The sequence below is a fragment of the Schistocerca gregaria genome, chromosome 7 (genome assembly GCF_023897955.1).
Source record: "Schistocerca gregaria isolate iqSchGreg1 chromosome 7, iqSchGreg1.2, whole genome shotgun sequence".
In the NCBI taxonomy this organism is placed as follows: domain Eukaryota; kingdom Metazoa; phylum Arthropoda; class Insecta; order Orthoptera; family Acrididae; genus Schistocerca; species Schistocerca gregaria.
In genome coordinates this window covers 224009369-224034946 of record NC_064926.1, presented here as the reverse complement: position 1 = coordinate 224034946, position 25578 = coordinate 224009369, and the positions used below count along the sequence as shown (strand labels likewise).

The 25578-nt window shown below is 43.7% G+C and overlaps 1 protein-coding gene across 2 annotated transcripts in view; it reads right to left on the bottom strand.

The window, feature by feature from the left end:
* Positions 1-25578, bottom strand: part of LOC126281648 (probable 4-coumarate--CoA ligase 1) — a 142136-nt gene that overhangs the window by 2199 nt on the left and 114359 nt on the right. For both annotated transcript variants that reach the window (XM_049980785.1, XM_049980786.1), the window contains exons 6-8: positions 23788-24066; positions 16592-16786; positions 9107-9272 (exon numbers count right to left, since the gene is read on the bottom strand). In XM_049980785.1, coding sequence (XP_049836742.1) covers positions 9107-9272; positions 16592-16786; positions 23788-24066 — 640 coding nt within the window. The remainder of the gene's footprint in view (positions 1-9106; positions 9273-16591; positions 16787-23787; positions 24067-25578) is intronic.

The window sequence follows — 25578 nt, the reverse complement described above, 5'->3', positions numbered from 1 at the left end:
AGTTAACGGAGAAGAAATGAGAAAACATTAAGTTCTGCCTATGAAAATGTAAATCTATCAGAGACAGCAAAGGTTTGAAAGAGTGGAGTCTTGAAAAAATATTGTAATATAAACACGAATAAAAGTAAAGCAATGATAAAGGAATGCAATGCAATTAATACAGGCGATTCCGAGGGAATTAGATTAGGAAATGAGACAGTAAAAGTAGTAAATACGTTTTGACATCCGTGTAGTAAAGTAAGTGATGGCATAAGTGGGGAGGATTTGAAATGCAGTCTCCCGATGTGGTGCTACAGAAAAATGATGATGATTGGATGGTATACTGGATAAGTAATAAAGAGATATTTAATATAATTGGGGAGGAAAGAAATTTGTGGCACAACTTGACTAAAAAAGGGATCCACTGATATGATACATCCGGAAATATAAAGGAATGGGAAAGGAGAGGGGACGAAGGCTTAATCACAGTAACGAAATGGGTAAAACGGATGTGTCCAGAATGAGATTTTCACTCTGCAGCGGAGTGTGCGCTGATATGAAACTTCCTGGCAGATTAAAACTCGAACTCGGGACGTTTGCCTTTCGCGGGCAAGTGTTCTACCATCTGAGCCACCGAAGCACGACTCACGCCCGGTCCTCACAGTTTTTACTTCTGCCAGTATCTCGTCTCCTACCTTCCAAACTTTACAGAAGCTCTCCTGCGAACCATGTCACACAAATAATTCCGCATTTTTTCAATCGTATTTTGCCGAGAAAAAATCTGTCGCTCTTCTTATTGCTCACATTTTCTCACTTCGTGAGACGTATTGGCAGGACTATGTTGTCCAGCCCTTCCTGGAATGTATTCTCTCGTATTTTTTCTATCGAAATCGACCGGGGAAAACGTGTTTTGCATTACTTATTGAGCGCCCCCTGCATCACAAATATGACATACGCATCACCGATGCATCTGAATTTGAAAATGGCCACATGGAATGTGATAGATGACACGATAAAAACCGCCTAGCGTATGGAATCTGACAGCCTAGGTGGATTTAAAAAATGTTTTTATAATTCAAAAATTAAGGCGAGGCTGTGGCTCTTCACACGAAGAAACTAATTCATCAAAACCAGTTTTCGAACTGAAGATCGCATTAACCGTGGTCTATCACATACTCAGTATTTTTCCCTGCCTTCTTTTTGGGCTCAACACCCAACTTTCCCAATACTCGTTGGAAAGCCCGCAACTCGCATCCGTTAGACAGAACTGCGAGTATACGTGCGAAATATTAAATTAACAGTACGTTTTTCTTCTAAATGCCAAGTCTTTAAGTCCTAGAAATTTAGTGTAGACACGCAGTCTTTCTTTATACATAAACGCGATCATTTCCTACGAAGATATTTAGAAAATTTGTCTCATAAGCAATCGAAGAGCAAATCCCCCTTTAAAGGAACATCACGATAATGTCATGTAACACAGCCTCAAGCCTCGGTAACGGCCTCAGTTCGGCGAGGAAGGGAGGCGACAAGTTGCTTCATGTATGCCATATCCATCAGAAGAAACTCAGTGCTTGGATCCCCTAATGCGGCAAAGCAACGGTCATGTTTATTGCTACGTTTCACGAGACATTTTGTACGGGATGAAGATGGGGTCATTTAACGCACCAGTCGTAGTGCGATACGGTCCCTGAACGTTCGCCACCCCAGAGACGTCAACGTTCAGCGCTACGAACACGGCTGTTGTCATCTTGGAAAGTACCGGTATCTCCAGCGTACTCATTATGAAGTTGTAGAACAAAGGGCAACACTAGGTCAGTGAGAATGCAGATGTAAACATATCGGCTTATATTAAATAGGGACACATTTCCTAATGTTCTGTAAAATTATGTTTACTAGTATCACCTGTAGTCGAAATTCGACCAGTTGTGTCGATGTCATAAAAATATAATTGCCCATCACAGGGAGAATGACCATACTTTGAACTCGTTGGACATGACATATCTTGCATTGATACACTGTCTGAAATTTTAGTCTCAGAGCGGACCACAGCAAATACTGTATTGTAGCTACGAATACGAGTATTGTTGAAATAATTCTTTGATTTCTCTTTAATTGTTTGATCATTTGAAGTGAGCCTTCATACAGTGCGTTGAAAAATAAATTTCTGTTAACAGCGGTAAATTATATTTTTCTTACGACAATACAACGTAAACGTCGTTGTATCACGTAAAGTTACGTCAGTTGCGAAATGTTTTGCATCACAAAATCAGCATTGTAAATTCATCAAACCTCAATTATAACTCTCAAAATTATTTGCAATTGCATTCAGTGCACATCTAAATGTCTGTTTCGAAACAACAATAGAATTATCATTACTGATGTCCACATTATTCCTACTACTTTGTCTACGCAAAGATTGTGTGTCTCTAGGTCTTTGTCTTTCAGGCCGACCCGTTAGCGTTTTTCTTCGGGGTACATCTTAACGCAAGTGTAGTTTCCGTGTAAAAAAGGAAGTCGTAGCTATTTAAACTGATGAAACTGAAAATTAGGAACGAAGTTCAGATTTGATGGTAACGGCCGCAAATGAAGACAGGGTTAGTTCCTTTACCTTAGACAAAAGTTAGCGAGAAAACGACACCACTAAACAACGGCCGACTGGAGTGGCCGAGCGGTTCTAGGCGCTTCAGTCTGGAACCACGCGACCGTTACGGTCGCAGGTTCGAATCCTGCCTCGGTCATGGATGTGTATGTGTCAAGTCCTTAGGTTAGTTAGGTTTCAGTAGTTCCAAGATCTAGGGGACTGATGACCTCAGAAGTTACGTCCCATAGTGCTCAGAGCCATTTGAACAACTAAACAACGTAATGTAGAATCTTGTGTTTCCCGCGAAAGTTTCGTTATCCTCGTTTTGTTTTCCTCTGCTGACAACATCAATGGGCTCGCAATTCTGGCATTGTAGCTGCCGGTAATACACTGATAATCCAGAAAATTATTATTACCTACCTAATAGCCGATATGTCCACTTTTGACAAGGTTGGCAGCGGCAACGTGTCGTGGCATGGAAGCAATGAGGCATCGGGAGGTCGCTGGAGGGAGCTGGCACCATATCTGCACACCCAAGTCACCTAATCCCCTTAAATTCCGGGGAGGGGGGGGGGCGATGAGCTGTGACGTCACGTTCAATCACATCCCAGACGTGTTCAGTCGGATTCAAATCTGGCGAGATGGGGGGCCACCACATCGACCAAGTCCATCTCTCTCCTGACCTTGTGACATGGCGCATTGCCTTGTTGGAAAATGCCACTGCTGCAGAGAAACACGATGGTCATGAAGGGGCGTACGTGGTCTGCAACCAGTCTACAGTTCTCCTTGGCCGCCATGATGCCTTGCACGAGCTGTACTGGACACATGGATGCCCACGTGAATGTTCTCCAGACCATAATGGAGCAGCCGGCAGCGTATCTCCGTCACTCAGGAGCTGTTTTCCTGGAAGAAGACGGATTTGCGCCCTCCCATCAGCATGGCGAAAAAGATATCGGAATTCATCACACTATGCAAAGCCCTACAACTGCGCCAGTGTCACAGGAGGCTGTCAGAAGACAGAAGAGCTGATAATTTGGCAAAGGAAGAGGAATATCACTTTCGCTTTGAGTGTTGTTGTATGCTTTATTTACGTAACTTTTTCTCGGACGATATTATTACTGCTAATGTAATCGAAATATATTGCCTTTAGATAGATGCAGACGTTGTGGATTATTTCTCAGTGGGTTATTGTCGGTCTTCAATGGGCATAATTCCGGGTTCGATCCCCAGTTGGTCTTGTGACTTTTTGTTCGTTAATTATCGCTTCTTTCACTTCTTCAAACGATATATTAATGTGAATAATGTCAAACTGCGCTGTGATTTGGATTCTACGTTGCACTGTAGGCTCTTCTATACCTGGCTCGATAAATCAGTTATGAGATCAGAAAAAAACAGCTCCAATATGGGTATACGTAATAAAGCATTGTGTCGCTCAAGCCAACCTTCAGGATAAGGACAACTTTATTTCCTTATGTCATAACGAAGATCGGATACGTAGCAGTTGTTTTCAAAATCAGAGTGATGGAAAAGTTTTCTTCCTCTGCGAAAACGTCGATTTTTTATGAGTCACTCCAAGTTTGAAATCCAGCAGTGTGTTTTCTTTTTTAATACAAATGGCCAAAGTCAGAACTGCTCCCTTATTAGACGTTCTCGATTTTTTCTAATCTGCACGTCAAAATCAACGATATTATTCCCACGTTAAATTCAGTCTCCATCTGTGATCCTTACCGTTCCCTTAAAACAGTCTCTTAGTTTTAGAAAACAAAATATGCTTATATACTAGCAGAAATAGCAGTAATTTTAGACAGTTTTCTTTTTTTCTGCATTTCTAATTGTTCTGAAGCTCTCACGAATATCATAATAGTTGTGACAAACCCGTTTCTTGAGAACGACAATTGATTCCATTTCCAACTCCCTCACATATGATTATAGCTCATAGCAGTACCCAGCTTCACTATTCCACTTTTGTCGATGGCTCTTCATTGAATGAGCTTAGTGCCACCCTTACTTGTCTGGTTAGAAAAGAAATGGTACTGCTGTTCCTACGAGAGTAAGTCTGTAAGACGTGTATATTTCTATTGTCTATTGTCATACCACAATTTATGAAAGATGTTTATATTTTATTAATAGGATTAAGTAGGAATAATTAATATTTGTCATGTTGGAAATAACTGTGGTAGCAGGGAATGTCTGCACCAAAGTATTGTTGGCAGGAGAGACCGCACATTGATATAATTTTAAAAAGGGCGGGAGGGACCTCGTATAGATACATTTTAAGTAAAGAGCTGGAAAGACCACGCATTGATACATTTTGTAATGATAGCAGGGACTGTCTGTACCAGAAAGCACTGTTGGCGGGAGAGACCTCACTTTAGCGTTCGTAGGAAGACAGTAGTAAGCGAGAATTGAAGCGAGTCGGTAGCAGGTCTGAAGCGAGAGGTTGAGAGGAGCGGTGTGCCTGCCAGCCACCAGCTATGATTTACAAGAGATTATAAACGTATGTGCATAGACATCAGCTAACTATTATCGTAAGAGGAACTAATATTATCGAATTATTTTTTTGAGAAACTCAAGACTGCTGAAGGTATGTTTGCGCAATGCTAGTTGTAAGATTATTGTAAAAAGTAAGTCCCATTTGAACGTCTGTAAAATCATTTCATTCAGATTATAATTAATTTTTGCCAGCAATATTGCATTACTGATTATAATCCATCCCAAAAACCATCAACGTAAAACTTTGCTAAATTTTATTGTTGTCAAGAAAAAGTTTAACTATGAATTACGTAACTTGAGTCAAATTAATTAAAGAATAACGTCAGCTTTGCCTTGGGCATATGGACGGAATAGTTTGAAGGGTTGCTCAATGTAGGTGAAAATACGATCAGTAATGTTTCAGATTTCGATGTACAATGGAATAGGAACGATGATGGAAATAGGTTCACATTTGAGGAACTGGAGAAAATGGTCAAGAGATTGCAGTCAATAAAGCGGCTGGGGTGGTTGAAATTAAGTCCGAACTCATCAAATACAGTGGAATATCAGGTCTTAAGAGGCTACACAGGATAATTGAAATGGCGTGGGAGTTGGGACAGGTTCCATCAGACTGGACGAAAGCAGTAATCACACCAATCTTTAAACATGGAAACAGAAAATATTGTAACAACTTCAGAAGTATCTCTTTAATCAGCGTTGTGGGTAAAATCTTTTCAGATATTGTTGAAAGGAAAGTGCGAGTATTAGTTGAGGACAAATTGGATGAAAATCAGTGTGGGTTTAGGCCTCTTAGAGGTTGTCAGGACCAGATCTTTAGCTTACGGCAAATAATGGAGAAGTGTTACGAGTAGAACAGGGAATTGTATCTATGCTTTATAGATCTAGAAAGACATATGACCGGGTTCCTAGTAGGAAGTTATTGTCTGTTCTACGAGATTATGGAATAAGAGGCAAAATTTTGCAAGCAATTGAAGATCTTTACATAGATAGTCAGGCAGCAGTTAGAGTTGACGGTAAATTGAGTTCATGGTTGAGAGTAGTTTCAGGGGTAAGACAAGGCAGCAACCTGTCTCCACTGTTGTTCATATTATGTATGGATCATATATTGAAAACAATAGACTGGCTGGGCGAGATTAAGATATGTGAACACAAAATAAGCAGTCTCGCATATGCGGATGACTTAGTTGTGATGGCAGATTCAAAATGGTTCAAATGGCTCTGAGCACTATGCGAGTTAACTTCTGAGGCCATCAGTCGCCTAGAACTTAGAACTAAGTAAAGCTAACTGACCTAAGAACATCACACACATCCATGCCCGAGGCAGGATTCGAACCTGCGACCGTAGCAGTCGCTCGGCTCCAGACTGTAGCGCCTAGAACCGCACGGCCACTCCGGCCGGCATGGCAGATTCGATTGGAAGTTTGCAAAGTAATATTTCAGAGCTAGATCAGAAATGTAAGGACTATGGTATGAAGATTAGCATCTCCAAAACGAAAGTAATGTCAGTGGGAAAGAGATATAAACGGATTAAGTGCCAAATAGGAGGAACAAAGTTAGAACAGTTGGACGGTTTCAAGTACTTAGGATGCATATTCTCACAGGATGGCAACATAGTGAAAAACGGGAGGCGAGGTGTAGCAAAGATAATGCAGTGAGCGCTCAGCTACGATCTACTCTCTTCTGCAAGAAGGAAGTCAGTACCAAGACTAAGTTATCTGTGCACCGATAAATCTTTGGACCATATTTGTTGTGTGGGAGCGAAAGCTGGATGGATTCAGGTTACCTTATCAATAAGGTTGAGGTTACGGATATGAAAGTAGCTAGGATTATTGTAGTACAATGGCAGGAGGGTGTCCACAATGAGGAAATCAAAGAAAAACTGGGAATGAACTCTATAGATGTAGCAGTCAGGGCGAACAGGCTTAGATGGTGGGGTCATGTTACACGCATGGGAGAAGCAAGGTTACTCAAGAGACTCGTGGGTTCACCAGTAGAGGGTAGGAGGAGTCGGGGTAGACCAAGGAGAAGGTACCTGGATTCGGTTAGGAATGATTTTGAAGTAATAGGCTTAACATCAGAAGAGGCACCAATGTTTGCACTGAATTTTATAAGGGGGACTATGCTCCAGACTGAACGCTGAAAGGCATAATCAGTCTTAAATGATGATGATGATGATGATGATGTCAGCTTTGCTATTAAAGAATAAAGTCAGTTTGTGTAATAAATACAGCCACTTAGTATGACAGCCCACTAGCAGCTAATAGAGTATAGTAAAACAGAGTAAGTATATTCATGTCGTAGTTCGACGTAGCAGTCAGATGTAGATCCAATAACAGTAAAAAAAGTAAGGAACTGTTTTAGGTTATTGCAGGTAACGACTGAGGGCCACGACGACGACGCATTCTATGTTTCGTCGTAATAATCAGAAAATCACTTTTAATAAGCAGCATTTAAATTTTTTATGCGAAGATTGAGAAAGAGAATTAATTTCAAAGGGAAGATTTCATTTGTTATTATTAAGCAATAGGTAGAAATTCTAAGGGAAGGTTCATAGTACAGACCTATATCATTGACGTCGATAGTATAGACCTATATCATTGAAGCCGGTTTGCAGTAGGGTTTTGGAGCATATACTGTATTCAAATATTATGAATCACCTCTAAGGGAACGATCTATTTATACGTAATCAGCATGGTTTCAGAAAACATCGTTCTTGTGCAATACAGCTAGCTTTTTATTCGCACGAAGTAATGGCCGCTATCGACAGGGATCTCAAGTTGATTCCGTATTTCTAGATTTCCGAAAACCTTTTGACACCGTCTCTCACAAGCGACTTCTAATCAAGCTGCGGGCCTATGGGGTATCTTCTCAGTTGTGCGACTGGATTCGTGATTTCCTGTCAGGAAGGTCGCAGTTCGTAGTAATAGACGGCAAATCATCGAGTGAAACTGAAGTGATATCAGGTGTTCCCCAGGGAGCGTCCTGGGACCTCTGCTGTTCCTGATCTATATAAATGACCTGGGTGACAATCTGAGCAGTTCTCTTAGACTGTTCGCAGATGATGCTGTAATTTACCGTCTAGTAAGGTCATCCGAAAACCAGTATCAGTTGGAAAGCGATTTAGAAAAGATTGCTGTATGGTATAACGAAAAGTGTGAGGTGATCCACATGAATTCCAAAAGAAATCCGTTGGAATTCGATTACTCGATAAATAGCACAATTCTCAAGGCTGTCAATTCAACTAAGTACCTGGGTGTAAAAATTACGAACAACTTCAGTTGGAAAGACCACATAGATAATATTGTGGGGAAGGCGAGCCAAAGGTTGCGTTTCATTGGTAGGACACTTAGAAGATGCAACTAGCCCACTAAAGAGCCAGCTTACACTACACTCGTTCGTCCTCTGTTAGAATATTGCTGCGCGGTGTGGGATCCTTACCAGGTGGGATTGACGGAAGACATCGAAAGAGGGAAAAAAAGCGCAGCTCGTTTTGTATTATCACGTAGTAGGGGAGAGAGTGTGGCAGATATGATACGCGAGTAGAGATGGAAGTCATTAAAGGAAAGACGTTTCTCGTCGCGGCGAGATCTATTTACGAAATTTCAGTCACCAACTTTCTCTTCCGATTGCGAAAATATTTTGTTGAGCCCAACCTACATAGGTAGGAATGATCATCAAAATAAAATAAGAGAAATCAGAGCTCGAACAGGAAGGTTTAGGTGTTCGTTTTTCCCGCGCGCTGTTCGGGAGTGGAATGGTAGGGAGATAGTGTGATTGTGGTTCGATGAACCCTCTGCCAAGCACTTAAATGTGAATTGCAGAGTAATCATGTAGATGTGGATGTTGATGGTAGAAGGGAAAAGATATAGAGGAGACGGGAAGGTTTCAACTTCTCTCTGCAATCTTAATTACTCATTGCTAGTGCACATGACCACAGTTTTGAGTAATTTGGGCGTTTTCAATGGTTTTTGCTGTTTTGAGGACGTCAGAGTATTGAATCGCTAGTTTCGGATTTCAGTGGCAGGCTGTCGCTGGCCCTCGTCCCTTACGTACCAGCCACCAGGTCGACGAGCTGCTGTCGCGTGACGGAGGCGCCGGGCCGCAGGACGACGAAGCCGGTGGGGTGCTCCGTGTCTGTGGGGTGCGGCTTTCCCAGCACCACGGCGTCCGCCACGGCCGGGTGCGACACCAGCACAGACTCGATCTCTGAGGGAGACACCTGCAAAACAACGAAGGGACCACGTTGTTTACTGGACACCGTGGCTTCACTGCGAGTACAAGCACACTTTCAGAAGGCAACATACAGGGTGTGTAAATAAAGTTTCGAGACAGATTAACAGAATCTTCCGTCGGTTCTTGGTACAACAACATTATAATAAATGAAAAGCACCAGTTTGCTTTTGTTCTACGATATTACTTTTATTGTAAACCGGTTTTCGGCTTACAAGGCCATCTTCAGACATTTACCGAGTATTATCACCAAAGAAGTTAAATGTTAGCAGACAACATTGGAAGAGAAGTAACACATCTAGACTGATGTAGAAACATACAGTAAGTAACATCTTTGCAGTGAAAAAGTAAAAACTGAACTGTACGTGAATAACAATGCAGTAGGCAGGAAAAGCTTTAGCACAAAATAGGAATAGCATGACTACATAACAGTTTCTATTAATAAACAAAACCAGTAAAATAAAATAAAATTAGTACTAGACAAGGCTTCATCAGGAGGTATGAAAAATGGAGAGTGATACACAACAAATTAAAAGAAGAGATGATTATCAATGTAAATACGGAATACATAAGGAACTTAAGCGATAACAATAAGATAAACAGAAATAAATAAATGCAGTAAAATGGAGGTGTTTGAGGGAACCTACAATCTAAGAGTGTGGTAGTACTGCATTTTATCATTAACATTATAATCAAAGCAGTGGCTGTGTAACAGTTTTCATTAAATAAATGAGCAAAGTAAAATATGAATAGTATTTGATGAGACAACTACAAGGGGTGTTAAGCGAGCCGAGCAGCCGCATTCGCCGGCGAAACGCAGGAGTGAAAACATCGCGAGTGCAGGGACTGTGTGTTTCGAAACGTCGTCGAGAAATCGGAGCGTCCAAAATGCAGCGCCTCTTGGAGCAGCGGTGTTCAAAAATTCAAATGGCTCTGACCACTATGGGACTTAGCATCTGAGGTCATCAGTCCCCTAGAACTTAGAACTACTTAAACCTAACTAACCTAAGGACATCACACCATCCATGCCCGAGGCAGGATTCGAACCTGCGACCGTAGCGGCCGCGCGGTTCCAGACTCAAGCGCCTAGAACTGCTCGGCCACACCGGCCGGCCAGCAGTGTACGATAAAATTTTGTGTAAAACTGAACAAGACCGGTACGGAAACGTTCGTAATGATTCAGAAGGCCTCTAAAGAGTACTCCATGTCAGATGTCATGGTTTTCATGTGGCACAAGAGCTTCAAAGATGGCCGCGAAGACTGGGAGGACAATGAACGCTCTGGAAGACCTTCAAGGAGCAGAACTGACGAAAATCTGGCCAAAATGCGTCCACTTTTAAACAGTGACCGACGTCTCAGAATCAGAATGATTGCAGATGAAGTGGGTTTGAATCACCCAACTGTATTTTATCTTGTGACAGAAGATCTAATGATGAGAAAAGTGTGTGCGAAACTTGTCCCTAAAGAGCTCTCGGATAAACAGAAGCCGGCCGGGATGGCCGTGCGGTTCTAGGCGCTATAGTCTGGAACCGAGCGACCGCTACGGTCGCAGGTTCGAATCCTGCCTCGGGCATGGATGTCTGTGATGTCCTTAGGTTAGATAGGTTTAATTAGTTCTAAGTTCTAGGCGACTGATGACCTCAGAAGTTAAGTCGCATAGTGCTCACATTTTTTGATAAACAGAAGCTATGGCGCCTGGATGTTTCGCAGGAAATGCTAGAGCGTTTACAAACCGAACCTGATTTTTTGGACGAAGTGGTCACTGGTGATGAGACCTAGGTCTTCGAATACGATCCAGAGTCGAAGAGGCAAAGTTTGGAGTGGCACACCTCCTCATCACAAAGCCGAAGAAAGCCCGCATCAGCAAGTCACGTATGAAAAGCATGCTCATTGGTTCCTTTGACGCAAAGGAGTGATCCACAAAGAGTTTGCGCCTGCCGCACAGGCTGTCAATGGTCAGTATTATACTGGAGTGGTCCGCCGTTTAAGGGATCGAGTCCGCCGAACCCGCCTGGAGAAGAAAGAGGACTGGATTCTCCACCACGACAAAGCGACCGTTCACACCTGCTTCGCTGCACTGAGCTTTGACCCGGTTCAATGTGGAAGCGCTGCTGCAGCCACCCTATAGCACCAACATCACCCCAAGTGTTCACCCAGATGAAGAGAGACCTGAAAGGGTAGTAGTTGACGGCGTCACATCGGTCCAGAAGGCTTCGACGAAGGTTTTGAACAGCATTCCTGTTAAGGAGTTCCAGGGAGCCTTTCAGCATTGGATATATCGCTGGCAGCGATGTGTGCATTCTCAAGGCACCTATTCTGAAGAATTTTAGTCCGATGTATGAAAGTATTCAATAAATTTTGTGTTCTGAGACCAGTCTTGAAACTTTATTTACACACCCTTTATCTCAAATGCAATTAACAAATTGTCTGTCAGCTCCCGTCTCTGGCCCTTCGACCGACGTTTGTTCGATGATTTTTCTGAAATTTCACCAGCACGAGTGGCTGGAATTCTCAAAGCTTAACCCTCCATTTGCCGACATGGAAGTGCCTGCTGTAGACAATAGCTATTGCCGCGAGGAGTGGCCGAGCGGTTAGAGGCGCCATTTCACTGACTGCGAGGACCCTCCCGTCGGAGGTTCGAGTCCTCCCTCGGACATGTGTGTGTGTGTGTGTGTGTGTGTGTGTGTGTGTGTGTGTGTGTGTGTGTGTGTGTGTGTGTCTGTGTCTGCCTGTGTGTGTGTGTGTGTGTGTGTGTGTGTGTAGTTCTTAGCATAAGTTAGTTTAAGTAGTGTGTAAGTCTAGTGACCGATGACCTCAGCGGTTTTGTCCCTTTGATATTCACACACACAAGAGCTACCACACCTGCTTGTTCAGAGAAGCCATAGAATTACACAAACGTGACAATATGTGTGTGAAATCTAATGGGACTTAACTGCTAAGGTCAGCAGCCCCTAAGCTTACACACTACTTAACCTAAATTATCCTAAGGACAGACACACACACCCATGCCCGAGGGAGGACTCGAACCTCCGCCGAGACCAGCCGCAGAGAACATGACAATAACTTCAACAAGAAAGACGAAAACCTCATGGTGAACGCATTCTGAATTCCCGTGCTGCAGCTAACGACCACTGCAGGTGGCAAGGAAATAACCTCAGCGGTAACAACAATGAGAAACGCCTGGGACGTTGGCGCGACATGAACATTCAATTTGTGACCACGAGTTCGACTCCAGTCCGCCACCGGCATTGGAGGGTGAAACTTGGAGAATGTCAGTCACTCGTGCTGGCGAAACGCCAGAAAAATTAAAGAAACATCGACCGAAGAACCCGAAACAGAAGCCAACAGGCAATTTGTCAACGTCCAAGAAAGCCTTAACAGTTTCTTGCTAATTGTAATTACCAATACAAAGAAATAATTGAAGAAGCCAACGTTTTCAATTTTTTTAAAAAATTCGCCGGAGCACAGCAGTTAGCAAAAACCAGTGTTAACTTGGGTTAAGCTTTACTGTGATTACACATCTAATGAAACAACAACGTTTACTGTTACCATTCACTCTTTATTTATAGCCACAATGCGTTTCAAAGGTCCAAACCTCCATCACGTGCATTTATATGCGTTAGTGTGTGTATTGTGTTACGACTTTGCGGTAAGCTGTGGCACTGTCTACTGGAAAAACAAAACACTATTTCAGAACAGGTCTCTATGGAGATGTTTGACTAAAAAGTAAACGAAAACGTCAATGTGAAAAATAAAACAACTAAAATAGAATACCTCCAGTGGTCATTAGCTCCTTTCTCCTTCTCAAGCAGATGGGTGGCTATTGCTGAAGTCATATTTTTTGTTTTTAAGCTCTTGCATAACGAAGACCTTGCTCTCTTTCTCCCACTCCATTCATCAATTGTCTCTGAACCCCAGGCTAACTTGTTATTCATGTTTAATTTTACCACTGTTGGAAACATAATTATTGCATCTAATGTTTTCAACATGTCACCTGGTGACATAAATGAACTTTAAGCTATATAACTCGACAGAAGAGAGTTTGTGTACCTCTTGAAATATTTACTCCAAATTTTCTTTAATATATGTATTCATCACCGCAATCACAGATCTCCTCAGTGCTTAGGTTTGCTTTTTAATAATGGCTTGTTTTGCTAAATGGTGTTTGTAGTCTGAAGTAGTGCTTCTGTTTTTGCTGTAAGTTCTTTGCACCTGGTAGCTTCCAGACACCATCTTTGTTTGTAGTGTCTGGCAGTTTATATGTGATGCATTACGACAGAGAAAGCAGTCTATGACAACTGGAGGTATTCCATTTTGTTGCTTTGCTCCCACATTTACGTTTACTTTTAGTTTTTAGACAAAGACCTCCACAGAGCCATGTTCTGAAACAGTGTTTTGTTTCTCTACTAGAAAATGCCCCAGGTTACCGCAAAGTATCAAAACAATGCACACATATTTCATAACAACAGATATAAAGCTCCTGATGATGGGACTTTAAACCTTTGAAACGCGTTATGGATATCAATGAAAGGTCAGTGGTACCGCAAACTTGTTATTTCATCCGAAAACTAGGATTGCTCATAGTTTTCCACAGTAGTTCTAGATGTACAGCCGGCCGCAGTGGCCGAGCGGTTCAGTCCGGAACCACGCAGCTGCTACGGTCGCAGGTGATAAGTACTGTATGAATGAGAGAAGACTCAGCAAAATTTGAGTTCCATATTCCTTCTAAAATATCTTTATACATTTGGAGTCACTTGTTCTTAAGGTTCTGCTGTAGAAAATCATCCTGTCAATTTACTACGGTAGGTAGTATGCGTAACCTGTTTAGTAGACCTTACTAGTTCGCTTAAATCTAGTCGTCTGAGTCCTGCGAAAACTAAAGGGCCCCTAGAGTCGCTAGGAAACAGCAACAAACATTTAGATTGTGATGAAAGTTTCTCCCCAGGATGTGATCCATCATCGCATCCACTCCTAAACGTTTGATGCAAAGTCTTTGAAACGCCCTGTGTACTGACGTTTCCAAAACCGCAGGTACGGGCAGAGCAGGTTGCGTGTTCATGTGTCCAAGCACAGATTACAAAGAAAAGATTTTGCTTTCCTGAGAGTTGTAATTTTTTGGTCAAAGCAAAGTTAGACTTGCTGCTTTACATTACTTGAAGAACCTCATAGCAAAAAATAAAAGATCTATAAGGGTCATTCTGAAACTGATGGTTCGGGTCTTTCTGCGTTGATTGAGTGTCAGAGCCAGATTACGTAGTCTGTGTACTAATTTTTGAATCTTCTCGCTAATGTCTTGTTCATTTCGTTATTATGCGACAGATAGCAGCAGTAGGCAAAAGTGCCCTCTGATATCGAGATGCATATAAAATGGTGATTCGTGTATGAATTCTCACTGCTGAAGGAATTATGCCAATTATATATATTGCTAAACGTATGTGTAAACAATACAGTAGACGTGTGTGATTTGAGGCAGTGGGTACTGTCCTTTAGTAGTGGTGGAAGGGATGAGCACGTTCCGGTCGAAACTCCTCATCTGGCATTCGACATCATAAACGGCGTCCTTATTAATTTATCCGTGACGATCGATGGATTACGACCAAGGAATTGTGTGCATACCTAAACGTCAACTGATAGGCCTTACACAAGGTGTTACCCAAACTTGGATTCGTGAATCTTCGAATTAAAATTTTGCAGGGCCTGCTGGATCAATGTAAGACTGAAGGTGAGAATCTTTTGAACACAATCACCATCGCAGATGGAACCCAAATGACAGTTCATGGAGTGGTGACCTATGAATTCTCCAACAAAGAAAAATTTCAATACACAGCAATCTGTAGGCAAAGTGATTTGCACTGTGTTTTGGGTAGGCAGGGAGTGGGTACCCTGTAATTACTTGAATCTAAAGCAAATGTCAATTCAGAACGGGCAAGAAGAGACTGCCTACGCTGAAAGTACGAATTCCCAGAGACAGGTCAGAGAAGAAAACAAACTTCAACTTGCAACACGATAGCACCAGGCTCACAACAGTTTTGCGACCATGACCTAGTAGATAGTGTCGAAAGTTCCATGAAGCTTTTCGTGGATGATGCTGTAGTATACAGCAGCATTAGAAAATCGCAGCGAAATGCAGGAAGATCGACAGCAGATAGGCACTTGGTGCAGGGAGTGGCAACTGACCCTTACCATAGACAAATGTAATGTATTGCGAATACATAGAAAGAAGTATTCTTTATTGTATGATTATATGAAAGCGGAACAAACACTGGTAGCAGTTACTTCTGTAAAATATCAGAAGTATGCTTACGGAACGATTTGAAGTGGAATGATCATATAAAATTAATTGTTGGTAAAGCGGGTGCCAGGTTGATAAAGTTCGTTGGGAGAGTCCTTAGAAAATGTAGTCCATCAACAAAGGAGGTGGCTTACAAAACACTCGTTCGACCTATACTTGAGTATTGCTCATCAGTGTGGGATCCGTACCAGATCGGGTTGACGGAGGAGATAGAGAAGATCGAAAGAAGAGAGGCGCGTTTCGTCACAGGGTTATTTGGTAAGCGTGATAGCGTTACGGAGATGTTTAACAAACTCAAGTGCTAGATTCTGCAAGAGAGGCGGTTGAATCGCGGTGTAGCTTGCTGTCCAGGTTTCTAGAGGGTGCGTTTCTGGATGAGGTATCGAATATATTGCTTCCCTCTACTTATAACTCTCGAGTAGATCACGAATGTAAAATTGGAGAGATTCGAGCGCGCACGGAGGCTTTCCGGCAGTCGTTCTTCCCGCGAACCACACGCGACTGGAACAGGAAAGGGAGGTAATGACAGTGGCACATAAAGTGCCCTCCGCCACACACCGTTGGGTGGCTTTCGGAGTATAAATGTAGATGTAAATGTAGATAGAACTAATTGGCAAATGTGGGTGAACTGTCCTTCCACGTCTGTTGTACTTTCCTCATTTAGCACCTTCAGATCTCCATCGCTTTGGACCTACGAAAGATGGACTGTGTGGCCGACAGGTTCCAATCTCAGATGCTGTCGTCAAAATAAGAAGGTTGGCTGGCCGCAGCTGTTTCAACTTTTTGCGAGCGCAGTGCAGATTCCTGTTCATCGTTGGCAAAAGTGTGAGACGAATGGCGACGACAACGTGGAAAAAGCACAGTATACAGATGAAATCCTGCTGTATTTGTTTTATTGCCCTTTCTGTATCTGTGGTAATTTTCATGAAAGCAAAAGAAGCATTATAAACAGAATTTTTCCTCATAATGACGTTAGCGGGTGGAGTGTAGGCTAGTAAGCTTGCGCGGCTACTGACGTGTATGCCCTGGAACTTGATGAGCTCCTTGACGCGGTCCACGACGAATATCCAGCCGGCGGGCTCGTAGTGCCCGATGTCCCCGGTGTTGAACCACTGGTCCGGGCCCACCGCGTTGCAGGCCGTGGGCCCTCGGAAGTGCAGCTCGCCTTCCTGGCCGGGTCCCAGTGTGCGGCCCGTCTCCACGTCCACTACCTGCAGCATACAGAGGCGCCTGCTGGAGTGCGTCACCTTTCAAGGCAAAATGAGGGGACTGAAAGCGCTGTAGACCACTGGTGGTCCAACTGCGACCCCAATCAAGTTTTTATATTTTTATGTGTTTACTTCGTGCAAATATGGAGTATTATACAAGATTTTTCGTGCTCAGCCACATTTTATACACTCATGCTCATAAATTAAGGGTAATTGCAGAATGTGGTGCCACACAACCTGGCACTACGCAAAACTGGTGCGAATAGCATAGGCACATAGGGAACACACACGGTACAGATCTGTAAGTCTACAGATTGGTTATAAGTTGAGAAAACCGTCCCGAAACGCATGTGCTACAAAACGCCACTGTTTCCTGCACATGTACCCCGCATCAATATGGGATATGGTCACCATGCACACGTACACAGGCCGCACAACAGGTTGGCATACTCTGGATCAGGTGGTCGAGCAGCTGCTGGGGTATAGCCTCCCATTCTTGCACCAGTGCCTGAAAGAGCTTCTGAAGTGTCGTAGGGGATTGAAGACGTGCAGCGATACGTCGACCCAGAGCTTCCCAGATGTGCTCGATGGGGTTTAGGCCTGGAGAACAGGCAGGCCACTCCATTCGCCTGATATTTTCCGTTTCAAGGAACTCCACCAGGATGGCAGCTCGGTGGTGCCGTGCATTATCATCCATCAGGGGGATGGTGGGACCCACTTTATCCCTGAAAAGGTAGACATACTGGTCCAAAATGACGTCCCGATACACCTGACCTGTTACAGCTCCTCTGTCAAAGACATGCAGGGGTGTACATGCACCAATCATAATCCCAACCCACACCATTAAACCACGACTTCCATACAGGTCCCTTTCAAGGACATTAAGGGGTTGGTATCTGGTTCCTGCTTCACGCCAGATGAAAACGCGGCGATAATCACTGTTCAGAGTATACCTGGACTCGTTTGTGAACATAACCTTGGACCACTGTTCCAATGACCATGTACTGCGTTCTTGACACCAGGCTTTACGGGCTCTCCTGTGACCAGAGGTCAGTGTAACGCACCTTGAAGGTCTCTGGACGAATAAACCGTGTCTGTTTAGTCGCCTGTAGGCTGTGTGTCTGGAGACAACTGTCCCAATGGCTGCGGTAAGGTCCCGAGCAAGTCTACCTGCAGTACTCCGTGGCCGTCTGCGGGCACTGATGGTGAGATATCGGTCTTCTTGTGGTGTTGGACACTGTGGACATCCCGTACTGTAGCGCCTGGACACATTTCCTGTCTGCAGGAATCGTTGCCATAATCTTGAGATCACACTTAGTGACACACGGAGTGCCTGTGCTGCGACCTGCTGTGTTTGACCAGCTTCCAGTCGCCCTGTTATTCTACCCATCATAACGCCATCAATATGTGTTCTTTGAACCATTTTCAACACACAGTCACCATTAGCACGTCTGAAAACGTCTGCACACTTACTCGCTGCACCGTACTCTTGACATGCACCAACATACCTCTGTTATGTGGACTGCTGCCAACGCCACAGTGCAACGACCGCAGGTCAAATGCACTGCATTGTCATACCCCGAGGTGATTTAAACTCGCAAAACTCCCACCAGATCGTTGTTTCATCGTGTATCAGCATTACCCTTAATTTGTGAGCACGAGTGTAGTAATGTTTACCTAGCAACTAACAGCCGAACCCAAAACCACCATTCACGTTAAAAGTTTCTTAAGAGTTTAGTTTTTCTGTTCAATAACAAACAAAAATTCTTACAGAGACAGCAACATCTTAAAATCAGCGTAATTTTGATTGATGCTGGGGAATTCGACCATAAGCTAAGAAAGTTGGCGCTTATCTCAGAGGCAGGTACTGCTGGCAGTACGGTGGTAAGGAATGTGGGTGATGGAGGGGAGGAATGTTTCAGTGTTCCAGTAGAGACAACTTGCAGGCGTGCAAGATTCATACCGATCAGCTCCATGGTATAAATTCTCATTCAGAAGTAACATGGATTCGTGAACCACATTTTAGAGATGGACGTCTTCAAATGCAGTACCTATTAGACCAAAAAATACGAAATTAAATTAATGACTAATTTATTAAAAGAAGTACGATATTCAAATCATTTAGGAAACATTTCAAAAGCAGAAATGGAAAAGGTTCTAAATGCAGAATCTCAAATTTGTCAGGAGAATCAAAAAGCACTGTATCAGTTTTCGTACAGTACTTATTTGTATCCAAAATGTTGACAAGATATTCGCATACTACAGATCAGACAAATTAGAAAATAATTTATTAAGATCGTTCGAAATGCCACACTAGGAAACTGACTTATTCTATGTGCCAAAAAGAAAGTTTTTGCTTCAAGTGCCGTTAGGCTAATACAGATGCACTTCATTTCATTTGTGGTAATACAAGTACAGAAATGAAGCGGCAATATTTTAACTGGCTGAACAGCGGTCAACAAAAACCATGAACCGTTTTTTTTTAAGTTTGTTACAACAGTAAAACATAAATTAAAAAAAAGGTCTCTTAGTGCTGACTTCCATTTGTTACAAAATACTGTTCTTGAGATCAGAGGATCTGAAGTTTACTGTGGGATTTTCCATGCTGTACAGGAAGAAACAGCAACATCGTCAACAGGTGTTTCTGCTTTAAACTGATAAATATAGCCGGTTCTTTAGATAAAGCACAGAATGGCAAGCATCTACCATGGTCTTTCCTCTTTCGAATACACTGACGTTTTACTACTCTTACACTGTTACACAGTAAACATTTTTATATAGGTTTTTGGGAAGCATTAGTATGAGACACATTGTCCATAGCACATTCGGAGGTCTTACAGATCTCCATAGACAATATTCTGGCAGTATATTCAAAATAAAAGAAGTGATTTGTAGGCACTGGAATTACATAGAATGGGTTCATAGCTGCAGTGTGGTAGAGAGCTGGTGTTAAGTGAAAGGATACTGCATCATAAACTTGTTAACATATTTATTAAAAACACAAACCAATTTGTTAAAACACAGAAAATGATACAAGACAATCTGAGCAGCTACTCCCAGGATAAATCGAATTAATTTCCAAGAACACAACTGTTGGAGGATATTACATAACTGTTAGAAAAAACTGAATGCAGTTAAAAAAATTGTGAGAACACTGAGTTTAAAAAACACCATATGTTCTTGAAGATCAAAGCGTAAGTTGAGAATGGTTCAACCAAGGGCTGACATAAAGTACGTGTTAGTAGTAGTATGAAGAGGGCATCTGGCCATTTTGTTAGTGCCAGTTACCTACAACAGGTGCAAGTATATATTTAGGGACAAACCTATTGTTCTGTTCTATGTCAGCCCTTAACCTATTGTTCTCTTTTGATTGAGAGGTCCTTAAGCTATTGTTCTACTAAGTGGATTATGGCCCCTCTGGATAATCCATCCTACTGAGAAAAGTGCAGCTCTCCATGCTACTCTATCCTGTGCAAGCTTCTTCATCTCCCAGTACCTACTGCAGCCTACAATCTTCTGAATCTGCTTAGTGTATTCATCGCAAGGTCTCCCTCTACGAATTTTACCCTCCACACTGCCCTGCTGTACTAAATTGGTGATCACTTGATGCCTCAGAACATGTCTTACCAACCGATCCCTTCTTCTAGTCAAGTTCTGCCACAAACTCCTTCCCAACTCTATCCAATACCTCCTCATTAGTTATGTGATCCACCCTTCTAATCTTCAGCATTCTACCGTAGCACCACATTTCGAAAACTTCTATTCTCTTCTTGTCTAAACTACACTCCTGGAAATGGAAAAAAGAACACATTGACACCGGTGTGTCAGACCCACCATACTTGCTCCGGACACTGCGAGAGGGCTGTACAAGCAATGATCACACGCACGGCACAGCGGATACACCAGGTACCGCGGTGTTGGCCGTCGAATGGCGCTAGCTGCGCAGCATTTGTGCACCGCCGCCGTCAGTGTCAGCCAGTTTGCTGTGGCATACGGAGCTCCATCGCCGTCTTTAACACCGGTAGCATGCCGCGACAGCGTGGACGTGAACCGTATGTGCAGTTGACGGACTTTGAGCGAGGGCGCATAGTGGGCATGAGGGAGGCCGGGTGGACGTACCGCCGAATTGCTCAACACGTGGGGCGTGAGGTCTCCACAGTACATCGATGTTGTCGCCAGTGGTCGGCGGAAGGTGCACGTGCCCGTCGACCTGGGACCGGACCGCAGCGACGCACGGATGCACGCCAAAACCGTAGGATCCTACGCAGTGCCGTAGGGGACCGCACCGCCACTTCACAGCAAATTAGGGACACTGTTGCTCCTGGGGTATCGGCGAGGACCATTCGCAACCGTCTCCATGAAGCTGGGCTACGGTCCCGCACACCATTAGGCCGTCTTCCGCTCACGCCCCAACATCGTGCAGCCCGCCTCCAGTGGTGTCGCGACAGGGGTGAATGGTGGGACGAATGGAGACGTGTCGTCTTCAGCGATGAGAGTCGCTTCTGCCTTGGTGCCAATGATGGTCGTATGCGTGTTTGGCGCCGTGCAGGTGAGCGCCACAATCAGGACTGCATACGACCGAGGCACACAGGGCCAACACCCGGCATCTTGGTGTGGGGAGCGATCTCCTACACTGGCCGTACACCTCTGGTGATCGTCGAGGGGATACTGAATAGTGCACGGTACATCCAAACCGTCATCGAACCCATCGTTCTACCATTCCTAGACCGGTAAGGGAACTTGCTGTTCCAACAGGACAATGCACGTCCGTATGTATCCCGTGCCACCCAACGTGCTCTAGAAGGTGTAAGTCAACTACCCTGGCCAGAAAGATCTCCGGATCTGTCCCCCATTGAGCATGTTTGGGGCTTGATGAAGCGTCATCTCACGCGGTCTGCACGTCCAGCACGAACACTGGTCCAACTGAGGCGCCAGGTGGAAATGGCATGGCAAGCCGTTCCACAGGACTACATCCAGCATCTCTACGATCGTGTCTATGGGAGAATAGCAGCCTGCATTGCTGCGAAAGGTGGATATACACTGTACTAGTGCCGACATTGTGCATGCTCTGTTGCCTGTGTATATGTGCCTGTGGTTCTGTCAATGTGATCATGTGATGTACCTGACCCCAGGAATGTGTCAATAAAGTTTCCCCTTCCTGGGACAATGAATTGACGGTGTTCTTATTTCAATTTCCAGGAGTGTTTTTATCGTCCACTTTCCACTTCCATACATGGCTACACTCCATACAAATACTTTCAGAAATGACTTCCTGACACTTAAATCAATACTCGATGTTTTCAAATTTCTCTTCAGAAACGCTTTCCTTGCCATTGCGAGTCTACATTTTATATGCTCTCTACTTCGAGCATCAGCAGTTATTTTATTCCCAAATTGCAAAACTCCTTTACTACCTCAAGTGTCTCATTTCCTAATCTAATTCCCTCTGCATCACCTGACTTAATTCGACTACATTCCATTATCCTCGTTTTGCTTTTGTTGATGTCCATCTTATATCCTTCTTTCAAGACACAGTCCATTCCGTTCAACTGCTCTTGCAAATCCTTTGCTGTCTCTGCCAGAATTACAAAGTCATCGGCGAACCTCATAGTTTTTATTTCTTCTCCGTGGATTTTAATACCTACTCCAAAGTTTTCTTTTGTTTCCTTCACTGCTTGCTCAATATACAGATTGAATAACTTCAGGGATAGGCTGCAACCCTGTCTCACTCCCTTCCCAACCACTGCTTCCCTTTCATGTCCCTCGACTCTTATAACTGCTATCTGGTTTCTGTACAAATTGTAAATAGCCTTTCGCTCCATGTATTTTACGCCTGCCACCTTCAGAATTTGAAAGAGAGTATTCCAGTCAACATTGTCAAAAGCTTTGTCTAAGTCTACAACTGCTAGAAACGTAGGTTTGTCTTTCCTTAATCTTTCTTATAAGCGTTTGAAGCATACTTAAAGAATTAGGACAGAGAGAATAGTTATACATCTTAAAGACAATAGACCTACAGAAAAGAGAGATACTGGAAGACCAAGGAACAGACTATAATCCTCCGTGAAATGAAGCAGAAGAAGAAGAAGGAGAAGAAGAAGACGAAGAAGAAAATGGCACAACTCCAGTAATAAATATAGACTTTGAACAGAAGTCTGTAGCTAAAGTAGAATTTTCAAAATTTTTAGGTGTGTCCAATGGTGAGAGGTTAAATTGAAAGCAACACATTGATGGTCTACTGAAACGTCTGAGTTCAGCTACGTATGCTATTAGGATTATTGCAAATTTTGGTGATAAGAATCTCAGTAAATTAGCTTACTATGCCTACTTTCATTCACTGCTTTCGTATGACATCATATACTGGGGTAATTCATCGTTGAGTATAAAAGTATTCATTGCTCAAAAACGTGTAATAAGAATAATTGCTGGAGCCCACCAACGGTCATCCTGCAGACATCTATTTAAGGATCTAGGGATCCTCACAGTAACCTCACAGTATATATATTCACTTATGAAATTTGTTGTTAATAATCCAACCCAGTTCAAAAGTAATAGCAGTGTGCATGGCTATAACACCAGGAGAAAGGATGATCTTCACTATGCAGGGTTAAATCTGACTTTGGCACAGAAAGGGGTAAATTATGCTGCCACAAAAGTCTTTAGCCACCTACCGAAAATCATCAAAAGCCTGAAAGATAGCCAACTAACATTTAAAAATAAATTAAAATAATTTCTAGATGACAACTCCTTCTATTCATTTGTTGAATTTTTAGATATAAATTAAGGAGAAAAATAAAAACAAAATGAAACAACTTAAACATTAGTGTCATGCAATATTTTGTGTAATGTAATATCTTGTACAGACAGCTGTTATTAACCTGACACGTTCCACATCATTACGAAGTGTCGTATTCATGATCCATGGAACAAGTATTAATCCAATCCAATCTAATCTAATCGCCGTTGGAGCTGGGTGGAGCGGGCTGAGTTCCCGCTGCGGCTCTCACCCTGGCCTGCGTGTAGGCGTTGATGCGGCCCACGGAGCCAGTGGGCGGCAGCGCTCCGCCCTCGCCCCTGGTGATTCCGGCGATGGGGAGCACCTCTGACGTGCCGTACCACTGAGCCATGCGCACGCCCAGCCGTTGGTGCAGCAGCGCCGCCTTGCTAGAGTCCAGCGTGGAGCCCGAACTGACCGGGAAGCGCAGCGACCGGAACTGCTCGTGGGTCGAGTCCTCCATCTTCGTCAGCCGCGTCCACACGTGCGGCGGGGTCAGCACGGTCGTTGCCTAGCAGCACGCCCGCGTAAGACATCAGCAGGCACTGCCACATGTTACTAATACACTAGGGTGATAGAAGTCGTGGAATAGTGATTAGTACATACACAGATGGCAGTGGTAGCGTGCACACAAGGTATGAAAGGGCAGTGCATTGGCGGAGTTGTCATTTGTACTCGTGATTCGTGTGAAAATGTTCCCGATGTGATTACTTATGCAGGACGGCAATTAACGGACTTGGAACTCGGAATGGCAGTTCGAGATAGACAAATGGGACATTCCATTGGGGAAATTGTTGGGGAATTCAATATTTCGGGATCCACAGTGTCGAGAGTGTGGCGAGAATACCAGAGTTTAAGCTGACAGCCTTCACTTAACGACCGAGAGTAGCGGCGTTTCTGTAGAAGTGTCAGTGCTAACAGACAAACAACACTGCAAGGAATAACCGAAAAAATCAATGTGGGACCTTTGACAAACGTATCCGTTGGGACGGTGTTGCGAAATTTGGCGCTAATGGGCTATGGCAGCCAACGACTGACGTAGGGGTGATTCCTAACAGCCCGATATCGCCTGCACCGCCTCTCCTAGGTGCATGACCTTCCTGCCAGAATGGTACCAACGACGACCGAAGAGAATCGCTCAACGTGACGGAAGTGCAGCCCTTCGAATTTCTGCAGATTTCAATGCTGGACCATCAACAAGTGTCAGCGAAAGATCATCGATATGGGTTTTCGGAGCTGAAGGCCCACTTGTATATCCTTGATGATGCTCAACACAAAGCTTTATGCCTCACCTGGGCCCCACAACACCGACATTGGACTGTTGATGACTGGAAATTTGTTGCTTGGTCGGACGAGTCTCCTTTCAAATTGTATCGAGCGGATGGACATGTACGGGTATGGAGACAAACTGTTGAATTCATGGACCCTGCATGTCAGCAGAGGACTGTTCAAGCTGGTGGAGACTCTGTAATGGTGTGGGGCGTGTGCAGTTGGTGTGATATGGGAAGCCTGAAACGTCTAGATAGGACCCTGACAGGTGGCACGCGCGTAAGCATCCTGTCTGATCATCTGCATCCATTCATGTCCATTGTGCATTCCAATGGCCAACTACAGCAGGACAATGCGACACCTCACACGACCAGAATTGCTACAGAGTGGCTCCAAGAACACTCTTCTGAGTTTAAACACTTCGGCTGGCCACCAAACTCCCCAAACTTGAACATCATCGAGCATATCTGGGATGCCTTGCAACGTGCTTTTCAGAAGAGATCTCCACACCCTCGTACCCTTACGGATTTATGGACAGTCCTGCAGGATTGATGGTTTCAGTTCCCTGTAGCACTGCCTTAGACGTTAGTCAGGTCCATGCCACGTCATGTTCCGGCACTTCTGCGTGCTCGCGAGGGCCTTACACGATATTAGGCAGGTGTACCAATTTCTTTGGCTCTCCAGAACATACAGACGCATCTAACAATGCAAATATTATCGTAGTAACTATTACCATGATTTACAATTTATTCAA